General features: G+C 37.0%; 1 protein-coding gene across 8 annotated transcripts in view; it reads left to right on the forward strand.

Moving 5' to 3' along the window:
• SOX5 (SRY-box transcription factor 5) overlaps window positions 1–13,004 on the forward strand; it is a 929,721-nt gene that overhangs the window by 731,029 nt on the left and 185,688 nt on the right. For all 8 annotated transcript variants that reach the window (XM_037033875.1, XM_037033877.1, XM_037033876.1 and 5 more), the window contains 2 exons: window positions 1,818–1,990; window positions 6,198–6,266. In XM_037033875.1, the coding sequence (XP_036889770.1) occupies window positions 1,818–1,990; window positions 6,198–6,266 (242 nt within the window). The remainder of the gene's footprint in view (window positions 1–1,817; window positions 1,991–6,197; window positions 6,267–13,004) is intronic.

The raw sequence follows: 13,004 nt of genomic DNA on the forward strand, positions 1-13,004 counted from the left end.
GAGAGAAACATCAATGTGTGAGAGAGATGCATCATTCACTTGCCTCTCACACACCCCCAACCAGGGACCTGGCCCACAGCCCAGGCATGTGCCCCTGACTGGGAATCAAACCAGCAACCCTCTGGTTTGCAAGCGTCACTCAGTCCACTGAGCCACATCAGCCAGGTCTGGGTATTTTCATTTAGAAATCGTTCCAGTACTTGGATTTTTCAGTGTTAGAATTCTAATTATAATAGTCACATAGTTATTCTTTGAGTAAGTGTCCTTGTTTTGATGGATCTAAATATCTGAGGTATAATAAATTATTAGTGTCTATCTAATGAGTACCTGCAATGAGAAAGGCAGGAGTATAAGGCATGATTCTTGCCTTACATTCACTCAGAATTTCTTTTATGGATGTTTCCTTTCTAGCTTATGTAAATTGCATTAGAAACTTTATTTCCATTCCCAATGGGCAAATGAAAATTTTAAGCCACTAACTATAGCTACTACTTCTTTAAAAAGCACATGCTTCTTCAGCATAAATTGGCAGGGAGAAATGCAGTGGGGTGGGGAAGGGCGACCGAGTTGTCACAGGTTCTTCTGTCTAAGTACTTACACAGGTGGCAAATGCGTTATTAAAACAGTGCTTAGTGTCTTATGTTTCAAGTGAAAATTGTAATTAAAAAGTATGTTCTCTCCTTCCTCTATTACTCTACCATAGGGGTCTTATCTCTGGTGAGTTTTAGAACAATTAAAAGTGATAATGTTTCTGTTTCGGTGAACTGCTCACCTTTCCATGGTATCAAATAAGTATGTTAACCCCACTTAAATGATTCACTGGTGTGCTTTCAAATCTTGAGCATGCTATTTATTTTAAATGACTGCTGTGACTTCTTCAGATCTTAGATTTAACTGTAATCTTGAGTGACCATAATGTGGTCTGTTCATTTTCAATCATATTACATTATTTCATGATAGACTAAATATGTATCTCAAACTTGGATATTTTCTTTGCTAGCTATATTCTACTTTTGAAGAAAGTCTGAGTGGCATGTGAGAACCCAGGCTCAGACTTGATTGGTGAATGGCTTGTTTTCCCCTTTGAATGTAAGCTTCCTAAGTTCTGATTCCTCAAGTTTCTTTTTAAGGAATCATATCACTGATAATAATACCTTGAACTCTTAATAATTATGGTTCTTAAATTTTCATGTCTTTGTACTACTACTTTAATTTGGTTTGAAAAACTACCTAGGTCCAGGAGAACTGCACTTTAGATTTCTTTTTATTTCCATCAGGCTCCAACGTAGGACATTAAAAATAGTAGCTCGTCAGCCTGTGGCTTTTGGTTTACTTGGACAATAAAGGGGATAAAGCTACAAATTGTTACTTGTTATAAATAATAAAAACAGTCATAATATTCATTCATTCCGATATTTTTTTTAAAGATTTTATTTATTTATCTTCAGAGGGGAAGGGAAGGACAGAAGGAGAGAAATATCAATGTATGGTTGCCTCTCGTGTGTCCCCCACCAGGAACCGGGAACTGGCCTGCAACCCAGGCGTGTGCCCTGACTGGGAATCGAACCGCAATCATGTGGTTCGCAGGCCCGCGCTCAATCCACTGAGCTACACCAGCCAGGGCTCATTCTGATATTTTGTTATGGGTAAATAACCATCACTTTTTACTGCTGAGTTCAAATCCAAAAGAAAGTATCATTTGTGTGTTCGACCTTATATTTGGAACAGTTCTCTATAAAACAGAATCATTGTCGCTGAAAAATGATTGTCACCTCATGTATCCTTTCTTATATGTTTTATTGCTGTATGACTTTCAGGGACTCCGGAAAGCCTAGCTGAGAAGGAGAGGCAGCTCATGGGTATGATCAATCAGCTGACCAGCCTGCGAGAACAGCTGTTGGCTGCCCATGACGAGCAGAAGAAACTGGCTGCATCTCAGATCGAGAAGCAGCGCCAGCAGATGGAGCTGGCCAAGCAGCAACAAGAACAGGTGAGTAAGAACTAGAGACAAAGTCAAATTCCATTGCTTTGTTTTGTGCACTATTTATGTCACTCTCCTAGGAATACAAAGGGCAATTAAAGCCTCTCTCCCCTTTCCCCCACATAAATAAATAAAAAGGCAAAACACCAACACAAACTCTGATCTGAAGAAGGTCATCGGCTACTTTAGCGCCATGTAACATGGGGGTAATTATAATCAAGGTCAGATGCCGCTAAGTCATATGAGAATTGCCTAAAAGAAACATGGTCAGAAGAACATTTCCAGTCAGGGACACTATGAAAGATTTCACTAAAGAGGTTCGTTATGAACTTTGAAGAAAGATAGGATTCACCAAGTAAAGTAAATTTTCAATTACGGGGCAGTGATTTGAAGTAATAAGAAAGAGTAAGAATCTAAACTAGATAGGGTAATGACTATGGGTAAAAAGGAGAAAGAAATAAACAGCTGGAAGAGTTAATGGTTAGTTGAGTTTTATAAGTGGACAAAAGGCAGAGGAAAAGTGCCGAGCCTGAGTAATTGGGGAAGTCAGGGCGAAGGCAACTTTGGAGCAGCGAAGGATGGATTATATTGAGTTAGAGCTGTTGTCAGGTTGTCCCTCTAGAGGTACGTAGGAGAGAGGTAGAAATGTCAATCAGTGGTTTGGAAGGGAGGGTTGAACTAAGTGTTTTAGATTTTCTACTTAGAGATGAAAGTTTAAAACACTGGAGTGGATCAGTTTTATTCACCTGTTCAACCAAGTGCGTCTTATATGCCAGGCACTTTCCCAACGGCGGAGGCTACCTCAACTAATGAGAAAGGCAAAGCCCCCAAATTCTAGTGGAAAGAGATGATGAACAAAGAAAAAAGGAAATTAACAAAGTATTTTTAAGTAGTAATAAGTAATTTGAAGAAATGTAAGAAAAGTGATTTGATAAATATTGATTTACATGGTAAGGTAATGCTTTCGTAGATTGGGTTTGACACTTAAGCTCAGATTGCAGTGACATACCAGAGAAAGCCATATCAATAGCTTGGGCTCAGAGTGTTTCATGCAGAGAAGTGGCAAATTTAAAGGCCTTAAAGGGTAGATCCTTGGGAGATACTGTTATACAGCTGCTAGAGTAGGAAAATGAACACATCTAGAACCAAAGAGTTACTAGATTTGTCATTTGGATTCTTATTGTTGGCCTTTCCGAGTGTGGCTTCTATGGAGCTCTAATAGAAGAAATCAGACAATAAGAATTGGCATATATAAGAATTGATATGCGGTGGGGAATGGGGAACAAAGCATCAACACTATTACTTAAAGGAAAGTCGGTAGTAATAAGAAGGGAAGGTAGAGGTATCATACGCTGAGCTTACACATAGAGACGGTTCATCTTTTGTAGGTAACTCTCTTTAATATCCCATGTTCTGGGTTCAGTCCACTCACCGTCCACAGAGGAGGAGAACCATTGTTTAGTCAAGGGTAGTCAATATAGCTTTCAAAGGGTGAGCCAGAATAGTTGAAAGAGGTAAAAAAATATTTAGATTATATTTGAAGGGATCCCCTTTCTTTCCATTTATTCTCTCTACTTGATGGTTCATAACTGCTCGAAAGATGACATTTTCATCTATAATAAAATGCCTCAGTAAAATCTCTGAATGGCATTTAGTAGTCATGCCTTAAGGTTTAGGTTTATCTTCTCCCGAAGACTTCTTTTCTGACTCTCCTTCTAACAATCCCTACTTGGTATACTTAGTATAGAGTATGCCTACTCTGTACACATGAATCTTCTCCTGAAAGCCCTGGGAGATACTAATAAACCTGGTACTGCTCAGCCTTCCCACGATACTCTGCATTCCATTCCACCTTCATTTCTTTAGTGAATATCTACTGAGTACCAATTTGATTCCAGGTTCTGTTCTAGTGATTGGGATCCAGCAAAGAATGGAACAGACAAAAGTCCCTCATATATTGAATTGTATTGGGGAAGAGATAGATGATACATTTTTTAAAAAGTAAAATGTGCTATTTGTTGATAAGAATTATGGTAATATAGCAGAGGGTTAGGGATAAGGATGTCAGATAGAGTAGCTCTTTTAAAGCAAGTGATCAGGGGAGACATTATCGACAGAGTCATGTTTGAGTAGAGACTTGTAGGAGGTGAGGGAGTGAGCAATGCAGTTGCCTAGAAAAAGAGTGTTTCCAACAAGGGGAAAGCAAGAGGTCCAGAGGCAGGAGTTTCATTGAGAGGTAGGAACATCCTCGATATGTTCAAGAGACAGGAGAGGAGTGTGGCCAGAGTGGAGGGGCAAAGGGAAGAGAAGGAGGAACTGAAGTCAGAGAGGTAGCAGGTGGCCAAGTCATACTGGGCTTGCGGGCATTACAAGCACACTGACCTTTACTCTGAGTGAAATAGTGTTTTGAAATGATAAAGAATATGACACAGCTTATATTTTCAAAGAATCTCTCCAGATGCTAGTTTATAATAGATTTTAGGGAGCAAGAGCAGAAGTAAAAAAGTGAGTAGGAAGCTATCATAATAATCCAGGCAAGAAGAAATGGTAACTTGGAACAGAAATAAGGGTAGAGGGTATGAAGTGGTCAGTTTCTTGATTAAATTCTTAAGATGCTAACGAGAGGATTTAAATACCAGCTGAAATATTGGTATGTGGGAAGAAAGAACTGGATAAGGAAAAAGTGATACTCCCTTTTCATATCCTTTCCTACCTTTCTTCAGAAAAAATAATTGTTACTACATCCCTAGATAAAATAAAGTATTAAAATAATTATAGTTGTACCAGTATCCATAGGAGAAATAAAAAGTTTATTGCATAGCCAGGCAGACCCATCCATTGCATATGGGTTCTTGCATTCATACTAAGGGACTCTGCTTGAATCGTATTTATCCTGAGCTTTTAGCTTCCTGATACTGAATTTAAGGAAATACACTTTTTAATGAAAATGATTCTGATTAGTAAAAGAATCAGAGCTTATTTGTAAGAGAGTTGATGTTAAAAATCTCTTAAGATGATTACTTACCCTTTATGATGCAATGAATTGCCTAAAATTTTCTTCTCATCTATTCCAGCAAGCATTCCTCATTAACTATTTATTCTGTACTCCTTTTGCTCTGGGCTTTTTTGCAAATGGTGAACAAAACATATATGATCCATAGCACAGTGGGTATAAGTAAGAGATAGTAATCAGAGTGCATAAGAGGGTGATTGTGCTAGTCACTGGCTTAGAAAACAGTTCAGATGACCGCATGAAAGCGTCAGTCTGAATTTCGTTTTAACCTGTTGAATTTGAAGTACCTGTGGGAATGTCATTGGAGAGATGGCTCTGAAGCTTGACGCAAGAGTCTGGTCTAGGTAAACAAATTTATAAGCACTTGGCATACGTGTGGAAGTAGGTATTGAGGGAAAAGAACTGAGTCTAAAATTAAGCCTTATAGAACAACGACATTGGATAAAGCTATTGAAGGTGACTGAGGAGGAACAGCCTGAGAGGCAGGAGCAAAAGCAGGAACACGTGATGTCCCAGAAGCTGGGAAATAAGGTTCAGGATCATTGAAAGCACTGGAGTGTTGACTTCTGATGAAAGGTCAAAAGGTGAGGAATGAACAATGCTTCGGAATTTTTAAAAAATACAAGTGACTGGTGACTTCATTAGGAATCATTGTAGTTGGGAATGGGAGCAGACACCAGAATGGTGTGCGTGGAGGAGATGGCAGTTCAGAGGCTTGTGGGAAGCAAAAATGAGGAGAGTATTTTAGCAAGAAACAAACAAACACAAAAGCTATAACATCACTAAGAAATAAAGCCGCTTACAATACTTTGTGCTACTCTGAACTCGTTGATTCCCAAACCCCATTTAATCAATACTTTCTTTCATAAAATAGAGCTGAAAATATCCAAGACAGTGGCTTCTTAACATATTTCCAGGAAGTGAGGTTTTTGAAACGAACATTTCAAACTGGATTAGATCATTGCTGCAGTGTCTTAGGGCTTCATTTGTTCTAGGCCAAAAGAACCATACATGTTCCTAAAGACTGAATGTCTTGTTCAATCTTACTTAAGGATGAATTGCTGGGACCATAGAGATGCGAGTACATCTATTTGCATCATCTTAATAACCCGTGCCAAGTCAAACTTTGAGAAGCAGAACACTGGTGCTTTCCCCCCAGGACCACAACACACTTTAACACTTTCCTGTGCCGTCTCTCCACAGATTGCCAGACAGCAGCAGCAACTTCTGCAGCAGCAACACAAAATCAATTTGCTTCAGCAACAGATCCAGGTCAGAAATCATAATTTCATGCATGCTTCCAGTGAAAAAATATGTTGTTTCTCATTCTTAGTTGGACCTACTTGAAACAACCTACAAAGTAAAAATGGCTTTCAGCGTAATTCGTGACTCAGTGCCTCCTGTATCATGAGAAGGATGCAAATGGTGGCTCTCTGTCCCAGGGAGCTTCAGCCTAAGCAAGTTGACAATACTTTTCATCCCATATTGAGGGGAAGTTAATGTTAAACATGGTCTGTTTTCTCTATGGCTTAATGTTTAAAGTATGCTTGAAAGTCCTGAAAGTTTTCTTGATGGGAAAGGTGCAGGGGAACCAAAGCAAAGGGGTGTAGTGAGTTTTCATTTAGGGCAGCCATTTTCAACTGGTGCACCATGACAATTTTTAAAGCCTGCAATACCTGACTGTTTATTCAGGGGCACTGGCCTCTTATCTCTTAGATCATCAAATAAAAAAATGACACACAGCCAACACACTAGCTGCCGGGTAGAAATCAATCAAAAATAGAGTTATTTTTTGTGAGATCAGCAGAAAAAAGGTTTTTGCTGTATTGCTAATTTTTATTAATTAGTTTATATGACCATGACATGAAAAAGGTTGAAAATCACTGATTAGGAGCAGCAGCGGTGAGAGGTTTACTGTACACTCAAGAACTGGGGGTGATAGAGGTGGGAGTTAGGGAGCGTATGGTTTCATGTTCCAGTAGAATCTCACCCTTACTATTGCCAGAAGAAACCAAGACTGAGGGCTCTGTAGCCTGTTATTTTTCCTGTGTGGAAGTTAGCAATGAGGAGGAGCATCTCAGTAAAGAAGAAATAAAGCAGCTGTATAGGTAACAGAAGGAAAAAGGAACTTGCCGGGGGTATCCTGTCTCCACCACTTGCTTGCTGCACAAACTTTGACAAAATGGGTATCCCATCCTGAAAATTCCCTTTCTGAAAGCACTTATATCATAGTGTACTTATGAGGATTTAACGAAGTCACGGATGGAGAGTTTTAGCCTAGTGTCAAGACAAATAGAAAGTGCTCAATACTCACTTGCTCTGGCCACCTAGAAAAGGAACCTAGGTCCAACCATGTGTAACATCATCCATCTGGAAGTAACTATTAAATGTGCAGGTAGGTTACCTGGGGAGAAATTCATCATAATCTCCAAGTTTTATCTTGATAATCCAACGTATGTTATTAAATTTGAACACATGACAGAAGAAATCGGGTCAAAATTATCTCATTCCTTTGTTAGTCATGTTTGGACATCTTTGTGACAAAGTTTATTCCATTTTATCTAACTGTGTCAGGCAGTTAATTTCTTTATGTAGTCTGCAGTGTTTACTCAGGTTTGTTTTCCTAGAGATTTCAATGAACGGGTCACAGCTTCAGGGAGACGGAAACATCAGTGAAGTGATCCAGACCAAAATCTTCACCTTCCTTGGCTGTAATGAGAATAGTACACTTCTAATGTGATATGATCCATCAGTTTATATGTGGAGTGTGTTTGTTCAATGGTTTAAAACTATTTATGGGATTTCCAGATTCGGTCTAACTATGCTGACTTTGAATACAGTTTTAGTGGATTCAGTCTCAATTTTTTATGAGACTGAGAGAAGTTCTTTGTTAAGCAGAATTGCAAAAATATGTGTAAATCCATATTATAAATCTATAGAAGGCTAAGCTTTGTTTTGAGCATTTAAATTGAGCCAACACCTTTGGTTCTTTTTTGGGAATTATTTTACAATTATGAATACTACATTTGCAATGTGGGTGTTAAGCTCTGTCATAATGACCAAATGCTGAAATGGGTAGATTCTTGCTCCAGAGCGTACATCACTTTAATTAATAAGTCAGAGCATTTTGAAAAGAAAAGTACCTTAAAATGATTTTCACTAGAGAAGACATGACTATAGAGACTGTATTCCAGAGAGCTGAACCCAAAATGAATGACCTGTCCAAGATCCCACACTCAGTTACAGGAAGAGCTAGGATCAAAGACAAACTTCTCTGACGGGTAGTAGAAATTTTGCTAAGTATGAGCAATTTAAAAGCTTAGAATTTTTATCTGATCAAAATGTTAAGCTGCTGGCTTCCACTAGTTCACAGAGATGGTAATTTGGGGAACATTAAGAGAAATGCTGAGGTGTTGTATCTGTGTAGTTTTCCTCTTTCTAGTTGTAGTACAGGTAAAAGATACTGATGGAGTCAAACCCCATCCAACTATCATTTTTTAAAAATCTGGGAAGTAGGGAATGTTTGGGGTAAAAAATAAGTACTGAGAAAGATGGCAATCTTAAAGGAATTCATTCATAACTATATTCATTAACTAAGAGCATAGTTTTAGAGATTACTTTAAACTATTAATTTGGGGCAGTTTTACAAGTATTCAATAGTTATGAAAGTCAGAATATATTTAAAACATTTTATTGAGATATTGTTCAGACAGTTATAGGAAGCACTAATATAGTGGTATATGTAGAAACAAGAGATTAAAAAGATAAGATATATCCTGTTTTTTTCTCACACAAATCCTTATCATATTTCTTTTTTAGAATGTTTTCTCTCTTTTTTTTCTTTTTTCTACTTGCTCCTTTCCCTTGGAAACATAGGAAAAAGAGGAAGAAGAGTAAAAATCAAACCTGCTGTAGTAGAAGGCAAATAAAATATAAAACAAATTTGATTATAAAAATGTATTTTTTCAATGCATATATAGTCAAATCCTCACATAAAAATTTGAGATTACCAGAGATTAAAATTCTTTTGATATCCAAAAATACTTATGTATTTTGAACTCAATTTACTTTTTTCTTTCTTAAATATGGACCTTTAAGACTTTGTGGAAATAAACATGCCAAGTTACGTTACTCATCTTGATTTCATTTTCCATGATGTTTTGTTCTATTGTTGCTTTGGATTTGAGAAAACAATGCATTCCAGTTCCTTTATTGATAGAATAGTGTACCACAATGTTTCTAGTCCACAAAAAAAGGCTGCCTTTACATTTTCTGTCTCAATTAAAATACGTAACACATTAATTTGATCCAAATATTGGTAAAGGCATGCAATACCTTAAATGGGCTAGACAGATGTGCTCTGTGGATTGGACTGACCTAAGGTAAGGGAGCAAGACAAATTTCCGTGCTTGGTGGATTTGTTAAATGGCAGGAGGACAACATTCCCCAATATGTTTCTCCTTCTTTTACTCAGATCTTTAAATGAAAAATTAATTTAGACATGTTTACTTTATTTGAAGTACATCATTTAATGTTTGTACATGTGTATATGCACAAACATTCATATATTTTTATGACCCAGTTATTTAAAATTTATTTGGGCCTCTTAATTCTTTTTTTTCAATACCAGATAAAAAGAGTGGTGGTAGGTTTTACTCTAGTTACTTGAAGAGAGAATGCCATAAGATTTACCAAATTAACCAGCTTTCATTAATAACAGGATCAATTCTTTATGAACTGGTTTCTCTCTTTCAAAAGCATCCTTAACTTTAAAATTACATGATTCTAATAAGATTGAAAACACAATCTGCACTACTTCCTTATAAAGCCTTTATAGAGTTAAAGTCATTTTCCAGGTTTACACATAATTCAAGATTAAAAGAAAAATTAATAAATTTTCCTGTTATTCTTTGTAAGATTATAAATCAGCTTATTCTACAAATAAAATCATATAATGCCAAGAAACACCCCATTACCCCTCTAGAACTTGTTCATTTCTTTATTAGATTCTTAATTTTAGGAACACCAAGAAGTCTGTCTTCTATTACTTGGCAATGTTTTCCTTTAATTGTTCTTAAAAAAGAAGATTTTTGCATTTCTACTTACTGCATCTAGCTCGCTTTTAATACATGTTAGTATAGTAGATGAAATGTATGTCGTAAAGAAATATCTTTCTAGATCTGTTGAAGGTAATATTTTTTACTCAATTGCTTCTGCCACATACAGTCTCCATTTTTAGCAATTTTATTTTCTGAATAATCTATTTTTATATTAAGTCAAATGACAACTAGTACTGATAGTTGGGTGTTTATGCTTGCAGCAATGATCCTAGACCAATGGTTCATCTTGACTTTATTCACTGTTACCAAAACTTTTTAAAATAAGTGAATGTGACCTCTGCTGAGCCTCCATTATAGTGACAATCCCTGGACACCCAATTTCCCTTTGATTTTGAAGCTCTCTATGGGACAGGATTTCTGCAGCTTCGGGGTGGGGAAGCATGTCCTAGGTTTGCATTTTTTATTTTTTTAAATAATACTTAATGGAATATAATGTTCTTATGTGCATCTACCATGGCCAACTCAACACGTGCTTTACTATGAAATTCATTTAAGATATTTCTAAGAGCAAATTTAAAGATATTTATATTCCAGTGAATATTTGTCACGATTCCCACACTGAAAGTTCAGAGTTTGAATTTTCATAAAGAGATTCCTTTAATTTGTTGCATTCCCCTTCTGATAACCTTTTCCAACAGTTGTTTACTGTATTTGCTTGGGGAAGAGAATTGGTATTTAATAACTGCATCATTGTTTTTGATTTATAAATTAAGCATGTTCTGGCCTGGTAATAGTTTGGGGTTGATGATTCTGACTGGAGCTAAAGATAGAGCAAAGTGCCTTTGCTATATTCTTTCCTATTGTTAGTTGGCCAGTGTATATTCCATAGTGTATGGGAAAGAGCTTGGCTCTTTAGGTGATGTAAGAATATATCTAACTGTGTGAAATACGGTTTTAATTGTGTTAAATGATTTTTTGAAAAGATAAAAGAGCAGGTTTTCTGAAATTAAACATACCTGAACTTAGTCTTTGCATCTTCATACCTCATCTGCTGTGCCATCTTGGGAAAATTGCTTAATCCCTCTGAGTTGCATTATTCCCATCTATATATTGGGAATTATAACAGATAAATCACAACTGATTACTCTGAGGATTCAGTGGGATCATTCTTGGCATGTAGCAAGCACACAGCGCTAACATTTTTTGCCAGTCTTTACAGCGAAAAACGTGTTCTTTCTACATTTCTGGTGATGGACAATTTAATGAATATTACCAGCCAAAGGAGAATTTCTAGGAACATATGATTATAATCTACATGGCAGTAGCCCCTGAAAACTGTGCATTCAGTGTTCCAAATCCATATGATTTTAGAATTACAAGGGATTTTTAGAAAGCCTTTATTTAGGTCTATCTCTCTTTTTGACATTTGTAAACTGAAACCAAGGAAGGTTAGATTTTCCCAAAGTCAACAGAAGTTTTCACTTGTGGAACAATGGCTGGATTCCAAGTTTCTCAGATCTTGGCTCCGTTCATTTTTATTTCACTGATATTCTACCATTTAAGGCTTAACGGCCCAAAGTTTTAAAATGAGTTTTCTTTCACTGGGAACTTATCCCTACGAAGCAAAAATACAATGTGACTCTTGTACAATTGAATGATTAAGTTGTAGTCATGGGCTCAACCAATTTGTGGCAAAGGTTTTATTTTATTGGAGCCAAACTTCTCTGAGTTTATGAAGAGTTTTGGTAATTCTTGATAAATTGTTATGCAGAATGAAATCCATTAAAACATTGTATTGAAAACAAAATAACATTAAAGGTGAAATCGTAGTACCTGACCAACCTGCTGATTTATGATTTCTTTCTCTGAGTGTGGTAAGTTGGAAACATTTCACCCCCCTCGCAAGACCCCACACACAGTACAGGAGCACAAAGAGACTGCAAAGTAACCTTGTCTACTTAGGAGACTAGAAATGCCAAGAATAAGCACCCTGCAATTAAGGTAGCATTTCAACCTGAGAGGGAAATGCATTAACTCCTTGAGCGCCAACTAATGTTTTGCCATATGAAATAAAATATAGCACAGCTGGAAAGAATATAGTCCTTGACATTCAGATAGATTAGCAGAGGAGAAAACTATGGTGATATGATACAAAGAAGTAGCTTTACAGATGGCTTTCCTCTCTTCCTTGTACTTTCTGGAAGAGTGAGGGATAGGCAACCTCTTCCAAAAGAACAATGGTCGGAACTGCACCTCCGTCCTTGCACTCAGAGGGAGCTACTTTTAAATCCTTTCAGCATTTTTTAAAATTACATCTCCTGATGATGACTTAATGATAGTATTTCACTCATTCATGTTATTTCTGTATCCAGGCAAGTGTGTCTCTGTGGATAAAGACAGACTGATATTCATATATCGTTTCATTTTGATTGATATAGCACATGCCATGTGGTTAACAGAGCATAAGGGAGTAATGAAAGCAACTGTCCACAGCCCAGGCTGCTGTACTGTGCCCAGTCCTTTTACTCAGAAGGAACCACTTTAAAATCTTTAAGGTGTTTTAATAGCCTCCGGTGTATGTGTCCAGTGCTATTTCTGTCAACAGTAAATACTGTTAACTTAGAAACAGCACGATTTGCTTGGTTCCTGTATCGCCAACCTGACATACCCTTCTATTCCCCTCTTTCACCTCAAATATATGTCATTCCTTTAAGTTCTCCCAATAAATACTTCTAAACTTTAAATAGTTGCTTTTCTTGCTCAGTCAACTATACATGGTGTCTCTTGATATTTGCCTTCTCAGATGAAGACGGTCTCTCTCTTCGCTCACTTCCAATCGCCAGTTTCCATGACTTGTGCTTACTCTCAATTCATACAACATGTGTGTATGTATGTACTAGCTTTATCTAAGAGGTAAATAATAAAAGTGGAAAATCGGTAAATGATGCTT

The sequence above is a fragment of the Sturnira hondurensis genome, unplaced genomic scaffold (genome assembly GCF_014824575.4).
Source record: "Sturnira hondurensis isolate 20B ecotype Veracruz unplaced genomic scaffold, ASM1482457v3 Scaffold0021795, whole genome shotgun sequence".
Classification (NCBI taxonomy): domain Eukaryota; kingdom Metazoa; phylum Chordata; class Mammalia; order Chiroptera; family Phyllostomidae; genus Sturnira; species Sturnira hondurensis.